This window comes from Hippocampus bargibanti, linkage group LG06, assembly GCF_051943395.1.
Source record: "Hippocampus bargibanti isolate YZ-2025 linkage group LG06, ASM5194339v1, whole genome shotgun sequence".
In the NCBI taxonomy this organism is placed as follows: Eukaryota; Metazoa; Chordata; class Actinopteri; order Syngnathiformes; family Syngnathidae; genus Hippocampus; species Hippocampus bargibanti.
In genome coordinates, this window is record NC_142739.1 from 5,294,871 (window position 1) to 5,309,443 (window position 14,573).

General features: G+C 43.9%; 1 protein-coding gene across 5 annotated transcripts in view; it reads right to left on the bottom strand.

Annotated features, from left to right (window-relative positions):
* Positions 1–604: 604 nt before the first annotated feature.
* The window catches only part of LOC148896234 (teashirt homolog 1-like), a 49,687-nt gene continuing 35,718 nt past the window's right edge, over positions 605–14,573 (bottom strand). For all 5 annotated transcript variants that reach the window (XM_088998195.1, XM_088998193.1, XM_088998194.1 and 2 more), the window contains one exon: positions 605–5,285. In XM_088998195.1, the coding sequence (XP_088854321.1) occupies positions 1,741–5,285 (3,545 nt within the window). In that variant the 3' untranslated portion in view covers positions 605–1,740. The remainder of the gene's footprint in view (positions 5,286–14,573) is intronic.

Genomic DNA, 14,573 nt, shown 5'->3' on the forward strand with positions numbered 1-14,573 from the left:
GAATCCACGTAAGGTATTACAATCACGATAACTCAAACCACATTAAAGTGAGCAAAGCAAATTTGGAGAGAAAAAAAAGTGCTTTCTGTGTATCCTAAAAATTTAATGGAAAAAAAAGCTGTTTTGTCATTGGTTTCATGTCATCAGTCAAGATATTGACAGACACCCATCTGGTCAGATCACAGGCTACAGTACACTGCTGTCATTAATAAATATAACAATGGCTCTTCAGAGCCGTCCCTCCAAAGGCCAGTCACACGCCGAGCATGAGTTCTGAAGCACAATCGCCACTCTCATTGGCTTATCATTCCTGTGATCTTCACCATTACTATAATATTGGTGGTGTCCTGCAGCTGGGTAATCAGTTATTTTTTTTCTCTTAAATGTTTCAAACAGCAACGCAGAAGAGTTGCACAAGAAATAGCAAGAGCATTTTACAAAGAATTGAAAATGTTAGGGGTGGGAAAAAGTACTCCACTGGGCTAGTACTGGATTTTGCTGTGATTGCTTTAATGTGCAGCAAAGGATGCTACAGAGCATTTGAATATACATTTGGAGCTTGATGCACCGTTATGACAAATGAACACACAACCACAAATGTATGCCAGTTAACAACTGCTTTGGGATTTATTTTACAACTGAGAAAGAAAAGTAATAACCTAAGTGGTGCTAAAAACATTTCTTTGTTGCTGTTTCTTTTACAATAGTGTAGATAAAACATTGAAATGTATAGTCATTGTGCATCACCATTTCATGCATCAAATCGGATGCAATAATAATTAAAATCATTTCTGTAAACCAACCCAAATAAGCTGAAATTTGTATTTTCGTTAAAAAGAAAAAAAAGAAATTGTGTAACTCTACAGCATATATCTATGTACACAATCTTTTTTTTTTCATCATTTTACTACATAAAATGACAATATAAAAGTTTGAGAATGCACACACCTTAAGATACAAAGACTGCAGTCATTTAAAATGATGAGATATGTCTTCTGGGAATACTGACATTTCACTGGTAATCATTTACAAATGTTCTATTTACAGCTGAAAGCAACACCAGTAAATGAGCAAAAAAAAGTAATTGCAAGTAAATTTGACAATTGCTGATACTTCACAATAAGAGCTTTTTTTTAAGAAAACTTGCATAAAATGGCCACTTTTGACTCACCCACCAGAAGCAGCATTGCAGTTGTTCCAAATGTTCATATAACCGTTTTTAATACAGTAAATCAGTCCATTCTTTTTCAAAATATTTTAAGAACAGGAACCAATAATTATTTTTAGAAACGCAAAATTCAAAAGTCTAAGGTGCTACTTCAGTCTTTCGGGGTATCTTTAAATTGTTTTTGGTGTGTACATTTAGTCTTCTTGATGTCAAGTATAGTACAGATTTCCATTCTTCCAATGCATTTTTAATTTTATCATTGAGACAGCAGTTGTATTTTTGTCATGAGAATATTGAAATGTTTTTTTTTTAACCTTGATTCACGAAAATACATGCACAGATCAGACAAGCAGCATATAAATATCTTGGGTTTTAAAGTTTTTAAAAAATGGCAACATGAAAACAAACCAACATGGTCCAGTCAAGCAATCATTACAACAGAAAATAAGACTTTTTTTTTCTTGTGTTGGCTCAGTTCGGCCCAGTGCAGTAACTGTGAACAATGTAGTTTTAGTGCAATGAAATTCTAGTCAGTTCTACACTGTAGCTGTCTCTTCTCCTCGACACTCTCCTTAAACCGACTCCATTTTGTCTATTTTCTCGAGTTTCTCCAAAGCTGTAACAAACACCAGGTGGTCCTCGGGAGACTTGCCATGGGTTTTACTGAGGTGTAACTTGACTGCGTGTTTGCTGACAAATGTCCGATTGCAAAGTCTGCATTGGTATACCGAGCCAATGTCGTCCTCTGGCGCAGTCAAGGCTGACAGGGAACTGCCGAATGTCATTTTGTCCGTGATCACCTTTGAGGCAGCCTGCTGCTCCCGTAGGTGTTCAGCGGACAGCTTGGACAGGTCCTTCAAACTGAATCCCAAGTGAGATTCCAGGTGACTGATGTAGGAGGAGGGAGTCCTGAACTGGGAAGCACAGTCACCACAGAGGAACATAGGCTGGCACGAGTCCATGTTTTTGAGAAACTTGGTGCCACCAGTCCGTCTCAGCTGGTACTTGACATTAGCCAGCCAGTGGGATATGGTGGTCATGGAGAGGCCAGTGAACTTGCAGATGTGGACCCTTTCCTGAGGGCCCAGGTCAGTCATGGCGTAGCGGCCTTCTGGGGTCTCCCGTAGGCTGGAGGCAAACTGTGCTTGCAGGATAAGAAGATGCTGAGGATTCCAGTTGGACTGCCTCCCCTTTCTCTTTTGCACTGGGGAGAGATCTTCTAGAGCATCCTCAAATGCACTGCCATCAGCGTCTGATTTCTCCGAGATGGAGGAGGGCGTTGAGGATTTGGGAGTCAGTCGTCCGGTGAGGTTTTTTACCATATCTGAGATGTCCATGAGAGCATTCTCTCTCAAAGGGGAGGCAATCCTTTCCGGCATGCTCACTATAGGCTTGTTACCATTTACAATATTGTTGACTACACTAAAGCTGCTGTTGTTGTTGTTGTTGTTGTTAGCATTACTGTGCGCGCTCGACTTGTTTCTACTCAGGTCTATGGGTTGGTCATTGTTTTCATACAAAGCAAATTGGTTGATGGCCTCAGCGGTTTTGCCCTGAGGTGTTGGGTTGAAGGCTAGCTTTTTATCCATCATGCTGTTACTGATTTTGTAAAGCATGGACAGTGGGTCTGCTGCTGGGCTTACCGTTTTGGAGGCCTTTCCCAGGTGTGTGTTCATGATTGACTGGAGTGCACTGAGAGGATTGATAAATTGACTTTCTGGGGAGTGATCGGTAATGATGCCGACATTGTTGCCGTTAGTCACCGGTGATTGGCAGACTTCTGGGCTGTTCTTTGAATTATTGTGGGAGACAAAGTTTTCTTTCGGCTCCTTCTTGCAGATAACTTCAGCTTCGACACTGCCTGGGCTGGTACTTCTCATACCAGATGCCTTATCAGCAATCACGTCATTTAGAGAGGCCAGTTGCGCTCTCTGCTCCCTCATCGCAGGAGAGGGGGACTTAACCAGCGAAGGGGGCCGGGCCCGCTCTATGCTGACCATCTTCTCCTCCTTTTCTTTCTTTACGGCAGCAGCTTTACCCGTCACTTTCTCCACCAGCTCCTCCATGGCAGTGACATTGCTCCTGAGCGGAGTAGGCGAAGATGGGCTTCGAGGTGAGTGGATGACTGAACTGGGATCATTCACAAGGCCCCGAAGTCCACTGTTAAACATTGGCTGCATCTGGACACTCTGGATGCTGGGGGGTAGAACAGTAGTCGAGCTTTTTATTGCACTTTGCAGCTGATAAGCTGCATGAATGCTCGGGTATCCACCCCAAGTGGGAGTGCCTGTCTGAGCCTTGCTAATGGCGCTCGTCACCGTGTTTTCCAGGGATTTAAGAATATCTAGACCTTCTTTTGGAGTCTCTTCAAGATCTTCTTCTCTGAGATATTTATATGACGTGGCGTCAGTCTCGACTTTCTCGCCCGAGTCATCTCTCTCCTCCTTAATTTTTTTCTCCGCTGGCTCTCCACTTTCAAGTTTCTCATCCTCACTCGCTTCCCTCTTTTCTTCAGAGCCAGAGGAGAGGGCAGGGGACACGGGCTGTGACTTAATGTTTCCAGGTACAGGGAGCCTGGCGGTGGTAGGCGGCAGTGGGATTGATTGAATCTTCTCTTCCATCACAGGATCAAAAACCAGTTGTTTCCCTTTCTTGGATGCCGAATTTGTGACCTTCAAAAAATGACCCGTGACCATCATATGAGCGGTAAGCTGTTGCAGTGTATCATGAGAGCTACCACACTCCATGCATTTCAGGATCTGAGCTTTACGTGCTTCAAACTGCCATGTATAGCTGGCACCATTCTGGTAGCCGTAGCGATTGTTTGCCGTTACGTAGGGATTAGCTGCTGATTTGGTATCTTTGCTAATATCGGCAAGTGACAAATTGCCTCCTCCACCGCCGGTATGGACAGTTTCTGGAGAGCAAGGAGATAATATTGGATCTTGCGTGGCTCGTTTTTTAGTGGATGGGGGCACCAGTTTCGTGGCCAAGGCTGGCACTGGTTCTTTGAGAGGCACTTTCTGGTAATGCTTGGTTTTGATCATATGAACGCTGAGATCCTGGAGCGATTCAAACGAGTGGCCACAGTACATGCACTTTAGCACCTTCTGAGCATCCTCTTTGCCTTCCATCTCCATTAGGGAGCGTTTACGGGGCTTGGACCAGCGCTTTCCCTGATCCTCCTCTTTTTCTTTGTTGTCATCTCGATAGTGGCCAGTCTCATTCATGTGCACTGTCAAACCAACCAGGGTGTCATAGGCAGCGCTACAGTCTTTACAGCGGAATTTGCTTGCACCAGTGAAGACAGAGCCATAAAGCTTGTTGTTTTGACGGTAGAGTTGCACTGTGCTGAAAAGGCTAGGCTCTGGTAAAAGGTGGTAGGGGGTCTGCTGAAGAGTCTTTGCAAGTGCTGCTTGGTGCCAGTCATAGGCCACACCACTACCATTGTTAGTCCCGCCACTAGTGCTCCCGCCGCTTCCGGTTGCGTTCTGGATGCTAACAGCGCTAGCTGATGTGCCATTCGTGTTAACGGTTGTGGTGCCAGTGTGGCTAGCAGTGGTGATGGAACCCCTTCCATTGTGATGACTGGTGACTACCTTCACCCCGTTGCTCTTGTTTGTGGTCGTTGTGGTTGCTGTCGAAACTGGGGCAGAAGAGGCAGCTTCTGAGGTGATGAATGTACTGTTTACACCGCCAGCTGCAGCAGACTTGGATTTCAGGATATCCATTGTAATGCTGGACCAAGAGGCATCTGAAATGAGGTTTGCATAGACGGCTTTCATCTGAGCCAAGCTATCTTGGAAAGATAGGCCGTTGTTGGGTGAGAAGGGCAAGGTTGCTCCTTCCCTCTCTGGATCATCCCGAGAGGAGGTACTTTTGAAGTCTGGAAGTCTGTCACTGGTGTCGCTAAGCGGGGATCCATAGCCGGCATCGGGGTTGGTGCCATTGCTGAGGGGAGAGTCTCTGTAACTAGGTGGTTGGCCTCCTTCCACATCATCCTCTTCTTCATTGCACAGGAACTCAGTATCCTGGCAATCTAATGAGAGACCGTCATCCTGGAGGTGCTCGTCCTCCTCTTGAGTGGGTGCCTTCAGTTCATCTTCGGGCATATACGCTGTAGGTCAGACAGGAGACAAAAATTGGAGGGAAGAAATTCTATTAGCAAAGTGAAAGCGAGGATGCACAGTATTTTAAAGCTGAAGGTGGCAGAAATGACACAGATCTAAGACTCGGTGGAAAATGTTGCCCTTTAATTCTGAACCACGACAACTGCACGTCTGTCTCATGTATGCGTGCATGCATGACTTTATATTTTACACACATGTGGTTCTGAACCTGTGTGGTGAAAAAAACCCTCTAGGGGAATTATAAATCACTGTGCTTCTGACAGTTGTCCTTTTCCTACCCAACTCCCTATTCCTTCACACATGCCTCATGTTTCCTGGTAAATGGCTGGCTGTTTGGCCTTGTTAGTCAGCTGCATGCTTGCATGTCCAACTCCCTTTTTTCCACCTTGTTTTTCTACTCTCTAAGTTTTATTGCCTCTCAATCACCCAGTTCGTGAAGTTCAACTCCTCAAATGTTTAAACAATGCAACTGATGTGGTGATGGGGAAAAAAAGAAAACACTAATTGGAAGGTATTGCAGTTTTTCCTAACACAGTCAACAAAGCTTCAAGTCACTCCAATTTGAGATAATAAGCACATAAACTGACAAAACAATGTCATTCGAAAAAAAACTGCTCATGATTGTCAAGATGAGTATGGGGTAGACAACTGATGCATTGTAAAAACTGTACAAATATTGAAGAACATGAGCTAGGGATAGGGGCAAGATGTGTGTCTGTGTGGGTGCGCACATACACCGGTAGGGAACACACCACAAGCAACCATAAGCAAGAAAAACATGAAGGAAGTTTGGGGGGAAACGTGAATGAAAAGTAGACAGGGGGAATGAAGAACAAGTATGCATGAGGTGTTGGTTTTTCTAGGCGAGAAGGGGGAGTAATTCGAAATGGGAGAAAGAAAAAAAGAGAGGGTGAGAGAGGCAGGGAGACAGGAAAGACAGCCCTCCTAGCTTCTTCCTTTATCTCCTTCCTGCATGGTGAGATGTGTGTCCTAGATGCCAGTATCAATCTTTCCTGATGAAACAGATGTGCTGTCAGCTTCAAACGGCACGCTAACCTGTCATATCATAATCTAAGTGGACATAATACCTGATATATATACACTGGCACCATTTACTGCTGCCTGAGAGGAGATGGGTGGATGAGGTGGGGGATGTGAGCAGCTGCACCATACACTGTGACGATGTGATGATGTGCGTTTGAGCGTGTCAGTTTGGGAATGCACGTTAGTTTGCACGCTCAGCTTCGCAATGCAGGGCATACTTAGCTCTTCTTACAGGGCAAATGAAACTCCAACCACAATATTGTCTATAAATCGAGGGTGTGCTGCTAATACACCCTTCTCCAAATGAACAACTTACCTCCCCCTCTCAACACCCCAGTGCCTGACAGGATTTCACTGAAATGAGAGCACTAAAGGAGAACCTGGCTGTGCTTCAATCTCACTGACAGTTTCAGACTGAGACAGTTTCTAAAACTCCTGAAAATCCCTAACACAGCAGATTAGCATTATGTGATGTATTCTCTATAACACATCTGTAGTGTGTCTACAGTTAGGGTGCCTTCCCTTACCAACCTGCTTCCAGAGCATGAGGATGTCAATGCATCTCAGCTATTTAATATACAATGCAAACTGCAGGCTGGCTAGCCATTCATCACGAGTCCCATTCTACTGGTGGAACAACCTAGCTGAGTCACTCGCGTCAGCTGCGGAGCAAAAATAGCCAAAACCCAGTAGTTGGAGATATAGAAATCACATTGTCGGAAAGAGAAAGCGAAAAATATGCGGATGAGTGGCAAAACACACACTGCAATAAGGAGGGGCTTTGAGCGATGAGCAGGTCGCCAGGAAACCCTTTGACGATGCCTGTCAATCAATTTCTGTCCTGCCATGTTGTCATGGAAACTACAAAAGAGGGAGCTATCAAAAGCACTGAAACAAAAGACAAGCAGCAAGAGACATCTGTAAAAATCACAGGCAGTATCCAGATTGTTTTGGAGACCATAAATGTACATTAGTGATTAAACGCAGTTAAAGTTAGCCTGAAATAAATGATCTCTGCCTTGCCTTTGAAATGCTTGGCTGACAGAATGCTGAAATCTGAATCATCAATGCGGTAAAAAAAAGAGTTACCCATCAAACATGGATGTCTCAATCACTGCTGTTGAAAGATGTTTGACTGTAACTTGCTGTCGTTTTAACCCCCTTCCTTCTCTTTCCCCCAAAACCACCCCCGTGGATTTGTGTGCTGGACACACGTATGCAACATCACCGCAGTCGGAAGACGTAGGCTACGGATGGGCAAGGGCTGGCATCCCTGGCGGTTTGACTTGCACAGAGGGTGATGGCTGTGAGCAGGGCCATCTGCACGGGCACCAACGCGGTTGTCACTTTCACTTGGGAACGTGCCGCCATCAAGGAGACAGGCGGCAGTGTGGCCAAGAGAGTGCCACGACTCACTGTCACAAACTGCAGCGATCAAGCCCCGCCACCAGCCACTCTCACACCAACAGCAGTACGATATCATCTCAGTGCATTTCTGAGCTATAGTGTTCTATGCATATGGGCAATATGCTTTGAATAAAATGAGATATCAAATATGTGAAGGCCTAAAACAGGTGCAGTAGCCCCTGGGTGTCATAAAGGGCCCCTTCAAAGACATAACACATTATAAAATTGATAAATGAGGTTGCCCTTTCTCACGTGACAAAACACCGAACCAAAGGCTCAATGCCTGTAAGAGGCTAAAAGACAAAAGTGTTACTTTTCCTAGCTGTACGATTAATTATTACTCAAACTAAAAGGGAAGAAAATACATCCCTTATGCCTATTACAGTGAGAAGTATCATCACAAATGTGTCCTAACAATCTGTGCTGTGGCTCTGTAAAATCCTTCTTAAAGAGCAGACTGGGGAGATAGCAGGCAGTCCGACCATACAGACTGGACAGAGACAAAGACGTGTATTGTATTTGGCAGGGAACACCCTTCATCCTGTGTCAATATAAAATTGGGCTTCACAGTGTGACAACATGATAGAGCGAAGTAAAGAGCATCTTTCAAACATCCTCCCCCACACACAGTGACTTTTTTATAACGTGATTTCTGTAAATGCTACCAGATTGAATCCAAACAGAGTACGTGTCTGCAATGTGGCAAGGAGGCAAGCGGCAACACATCACTCCTTTTCAAAACTTTGCAATCTCTTTCCCACCCATCCGTGTTTTTCCTGTTTTCTCCCTTCTTTGCGGCGAGTCTGCTTGGTTGTTAAATCAATAACACTCTCTGTCAGACTCGCAGAGCTTCACCATTTGGCTGCTGTCAAATCCAAACAAACCAGATAAGAAAGGCAGAAAGCAGATGAAACAAGAGTGAAAAGAAAGAGATGAAACCAGTCAGCGTCTCCTCACCAGCGTCCTTTCTGCAACACCCGTTCTTCTATTTATTTGCACACATTTCTTTATTTATTTGATGTGCGTTTGCGAGGAAGGGGCAATCACAGCAGTCATTTGCAGCACTAATGTCCAATCACAGGTCCCTTCACTCATGTGATTTAGGCAGTGCAAGAGTGGCTTTGCTGAGCATAAGGCTGGTCGAAGTGGTTGTTGTGCGGCGGGACGGGGAGGGTTGCAGGCTGGGGCCGTTTAGGCCGGCCCTTAATAGGAAACTGGCAGTCTTATTCCTTTCCCCAGATTCTGTTTGTCACCCTGCTCTCCATTACATGCCTCCCAACACTGATGGCTTTGGACAGGAGCTGATCAAAAACCCATCGCTTGACCTCCACGTTGTGGCAGAATGAGCCGCGTGCCGCGTGGAGAGGATAGTAGGGGAGAGGGAGATAAGATTAAAAAAAAAACAAAAAGTTAAAAAAAGAGAAAGAGGAGGAGTTTTGTATGGCAGATAGAAGAGAGAGTGAAGCCCCGAGAAGGGTTGGAGGGGAGGGGTGATTGCTCTCGGACCGGGACAAGAGGGCTGTAAATAAAATGACATTATTATTTCCTTTGTCCCATCATGTAGAAAAGCCAATTATGGTAATGCTGCTGCCGGCGTGTCAGGGGGAATGTTGGGATGTGCTTCCTGTGAAGCGGCTAACATGATAGCCTTGGCCTGCTGAGGAACGCGGGCCTAATTGTGACAGGAGATTTAAAAAAACAAAGGCAGCGGGCAAGAGAGACAAGGGGACACAGATACGGAGAACACCACAAAGCCATACCGGGGCTTTGTTACGTCTGTACTATGAGAGAGGATCAGGTGTGCCATGGGAAATTATTCATTTTCACCACATCAGTCTGAAAGCTTTGTCTTCATGTACTACAAATAATGAACCTTTGTTTGTGGAAAAATTGAGACACGATTATCATAATTTAGTATTTTGGTTTGTCGTGTGGATGAGATTATTTGAATGCAAACTATATAATGTGGCTCATAAATGGTGGGGGAAACACTGACCTAAAAACAATATTTATGCTATTCTTTCTCTCTTGTAAAACATGACAAAAAATTGTCGAATGAAAAGACTCAATGAGGCGAAAATTTGAGAAAAAAAAAGTAATTTGATGATATGAATATGATTGTGCTATGCCCAATTCAGAGAAGCTTTCATGGTAAAAGTTCAGTAGTTCCGGATGTATATGCTGGTACTCTGTCACACCTGAACATTTGATTAGTTGAATTATGCAAAGATGAGAGTTACAGAGCCGGATATTGAGCGTGAAGGCGATGATTCACTTCTTGGCTGATCTGATCGTAGTTGTCTTCTCGTTGTGCAATCGGGGGCTCACCTTCAAGTAAAACCTCTGGTACTTTTCCCCAACACGCGCCTCCTTTCTCGTTTGATACCATCAACCTCTTGCGCTTCCCCAGAAGCGCTCACGTGAGCCTCCCCCCAAGTGCAATAATGGGAGAATATGGGCTCGACAGCACCTACAGCGCCCTAAATAACTCCCAACTTGATGTACCAATTTATCTTTTTCCCTCTCTCCGACCCATTTCAAATCACCTCTAGCCTGAGTTCAGCTCGGCAGATAGCAGAAGATGGGACATGTTATTCTGCACATACATCGGGCTGCATAAGGGACCTAAGCAGAAAGTGGTGAGCGAATGTGAATCAGCGCTGTGCAAGTAGGATTATTGCTGAAATTCTGCATTCCATTTATTATGCGAGCCACTCAACATCAATTTACGTAATTCAAATTGGGAATGAACTTTAATTTAAAATTATTCACCTTTAGTTTTTGTTGGCTAATATTCCACTCCATGTATTACACCAAGATTAAGAAAAGTCAAGGGTTATTTTTACTGATGATTCGGTGGATTGAAGCAAAAGAGATTTTCACAATAAGTCAGAGAATGGTCATCAAATGGGTGTAGTTTTATTTAATTTGAATGTTGCTGCACCGATGAACATTTTGTGTTTGGGTTGGTAGTGTCCTTTTACCAAGCATCTTCATCTTTATTAAGTTCGTAGCCTTGCTTGTTCTGTCGCCACAAGTGTACACAATCCAGTGTCTTATTGTGCCGGTGCCAAGCCTGGATAAATACTAGTGATGGGAATATGAGGCCTTATCAAAGCAGTGAGGCCTTCCACCCAAATGTTTCACTTTTTGGCCGATGCATCATTGGGCGTCGCTTGCTCTACTGCGGCATCATGTGTATAATAAATGTCATGACAGTGACAAAAGGCATGGAGTTGTGATGTGAATGTGCGTGTTACTTGAAAGAATAATTGATTGACTTTAGACATTGACACAAATACAAGGAACAAGACACACATTTCATTCATTTTGTTGAGGGAAAGAGGTTCTGTTGGTACCCAATCATGATCTGGTTGGCGACCAATGGGTGGCGCTGTCGGCCCCGCCTGCACCTGCACAGGTGCTAGTCGTCCCGATCAGCCACGTTCGGATAGGCGACCAACGGGTAGCGACGCCAGCCCTGCCTGCAGTCTCGCAGGTGCTGGTCATTTTAATCAGTGACACTTAAAAGGACTCACTGCACGACCATCCGGTGTCGGTTCATTGTTTGTTGCATGCTTTGTCTGCAATTGCATGCATTATATGCTGTGCATGTGTTTGTTTAACCTTGGCGGACTTTTACAATTGGTTTTCTTTTGATACTTTGTATTTTTTCCGTTCAGTTGATTATGATGTTTTACATTTTGTTCCTGATGACCTTTATTTTAATACAATTTGTCAAACAACCTCCTACTCACTTCTGCCTGCTTTTTGGGATCCGTACCCGCCATCACCACCGAGCAAAACGTGACACCTAAGTTCTTTAGAACAAAGTTTACACTTCACCTTTTAAAATATCAGCAAGTAGAATACATTAAAATGAGGGATACACCTTGTTATCACAGTGGTTTACATTATATATTCACACTGGTTATTGTAATTTGTACCCTTTTATCAGAGATCTGCTCAAAATGATCCCAGACAGGATGTTCTCTTCTTTCCCGTTGTGAACGATTCATACCTGGCAATTTATGTTTTCCCTGTATTTAATACATTTTTTAGCATTTCAAATAATGTATGGCATATTACAAATTTTATACGGGAAAAAAAATTGAACCCATTTTACAAAGACCATTTTGGCTCAAATCCTGCTTGTCTCAACTGCTGCCAATGACAATGTTGCCGCCGACCGCTACTATTGTCACGGCAAACCTGCAAAAGTAATCCTCAATTGTGTATATAGATATATTTTTTAATCGCAGCGTACGGTCGGATTGATAATAGCATAACGTGCGCATGTGCGGTGAGCTGTCTGCATTTCCGCTTGTGTTTGTGTTTTTTTACCATTTCAAATAATGTACAGCGTACTGCAACTTTTATACGGGAATTGTAATCATTTATAAGAGCAGCTATTAGCCAATGTTGACAGGTATGGCATTGGACGTGGCTACAAGTGAAAGCGACCCACACTTCGCAAATTGTATCTTTACTCAGCACATGACTCGGTGCTTTGGCAGTCGCACATCACTAATAAATACAGAGGGTTGTGTCAGGAAGGGCATCTGAGGTAAAAGCTTGGTCAAAACAAACATGTGAATCAAACCTCTGAAGAACACTGATTCACTGTAGCGACCCCTCAAGTGAAAAGCAGAAGGGAAAAGAAGAAGACGTTCAGATATTTAGTAAAGCACCGGGAACAAACATTTGCTACTAGAGGTGCATAAAAGATTGTTTCAGAGAGCAAAGAAGGGAACATACGTGCAGATATTTAGTTCAGCACCGGGAACAACCATCTGCTACTAGAAGTGCATAAAAGATTGTTTCAGAGAGCAAAGAAGGGAACAAATACAAAATCTCCACGGGTTGCCAAGGGTTAATATCTTCACCAACTGCCATAATCGTACTCTGGGAAAGTCCTCCATCAGCTACTTGCTCACCTTGAATAAGAGCATCATGCTTAATATATCCATTGGGGCTTAGTGTTGGGAATACAGGACTGTAGGTCAAGCAGAAAGGGTCAGAGGTCAGACAGGTAGTCAGTGCTAAGCTTGTAGAGGTCACGCTCTCATGTAAATACATCAATTTGTCCCACAGACACCCTTCCGCCTGACCTCTAAAAAGTGAGCTATAGATTAACGGAAGCTCTGTCTTTGTTCATATGTTTGTGTGTAGTATATACAGGTGTGGAGTCTGCATCAGTTGTGTGTGTGTGTGTGTGTGTGTGTGTGTGTGTGTGTGTGTGTGTGTGTGTGTGTGTGTGTGTGTGTGTGTGTGTGTGTGTGTGTGTGTGTGTGTGCGCGCGCGCGCGCGCGTACGCGTGCGTGTGTGTGTGTGCGTGCATGCGTGTCCGTGCATGCGTGCACGTGTGTGAGGGAGAGAGAGGTCGAGTCAAGAAAAAGGTACTGCTGTTTTATTTATAGCATTGCCACTATTTATACTCAACTCAAAGATCAGTTTAGAGAAGCTGCGTGTGGGCCATTGCCAAGATCACTCTCAATTGCACAGGGCACATGCACACCACCACACATGCACACACACTAGAAGGCACATGAATACTGTAGTTCAGGGGTCGGGAACCTTTTTGACTAAGAGTGCCATAAAAGTAAAATATTTAGAAATGTTTTTCAGCGAGAGCCATACGCACGCGCGCGCGCACATACAAACGCTCGCGTGCGCACATACAAACGCTCGTGTGCGCGCGCACACACACACGCGCGGCCACTTTTCAACAAAATATCAGAATGTATTATTTAAAATAACTTTGTGATAGTACTCACCGTTAACATGGATGGTTTTCCGTTCCTCGTGTTTGGTAAAAATCCAGGAAAACGATCGGAATGAAATTCAATTTGCCTGTCCAGAGGCGAAGTTACTGCTAGCTAGCCTGCACACTGCTCATAAGCTTCCACACTTGCTATCTGCAATCTATTTCTCGCAGAAGTATGTTGATGCTAACGTTAACATCGGGCTTGTTAAAATGTCATTGACATTCGACTGTTTCATCGATGGTATTGTGTCATTGCAAATTAGAATCAGAACACTTTCTCTCCTCTAATGCTCCGGTGCATTCACACTGAAATGCACAAGTTGGGCTCATTTAAAGGGACGTTTACCTGTTTCAACATGACGGCCACTATCATCCAATCAACATGGCGCTTTCGGCCATTCTCGGTCAGTGTCATCCAATCAAAATTGCGCTTTCCGCCAACTGCAGCCCCACGGGAAATGAACGGCGAAAAAAACAACAATATGTATTACAATATGTAATATTTATCGGCGACCCATATGCAATCATCAAAAGAGCCATATATGGCTCGCGAGCCATAGGTTCCCGACCCCTGCTGTAGTTGAATGACTAAACATGTTTGTAGTCAATGATAATGTGATAAAAGTTGCTTTACAAATGTGATTGATATTCAAACCAATTTTTTTTCTCATTTACTTTTTTGCCACAGAAGAGTCTCAGGCAAAGACATATTTTGACAGAATGCCATAGAAACAACAACAAAAACCACAGCCAATGAAACCAGCTGGTCCAATCGTATGTTCAAGAGCATGCCGTGTTGTGAGAAACATAACTGTAAGCGCCCCCCCAAAAAGGAAGAATTTTTCTAATTGACTCTCCTGTTTGATTCATTCTTTGGTTAGATTGAAGATGAAATTTGCATATTTTTAAGTTTAGGTTTTGCTTGAGATAAAATGCTCCCACACGTTTGTACCATATGCCCGCCCCATAGACACTCAGGCACAAATTTCCCCATTGTGGGACGATTAAAGGCTTTCTGATTCTTTCTGATTCTGAAGCGCTCAAGGACATCTGCATA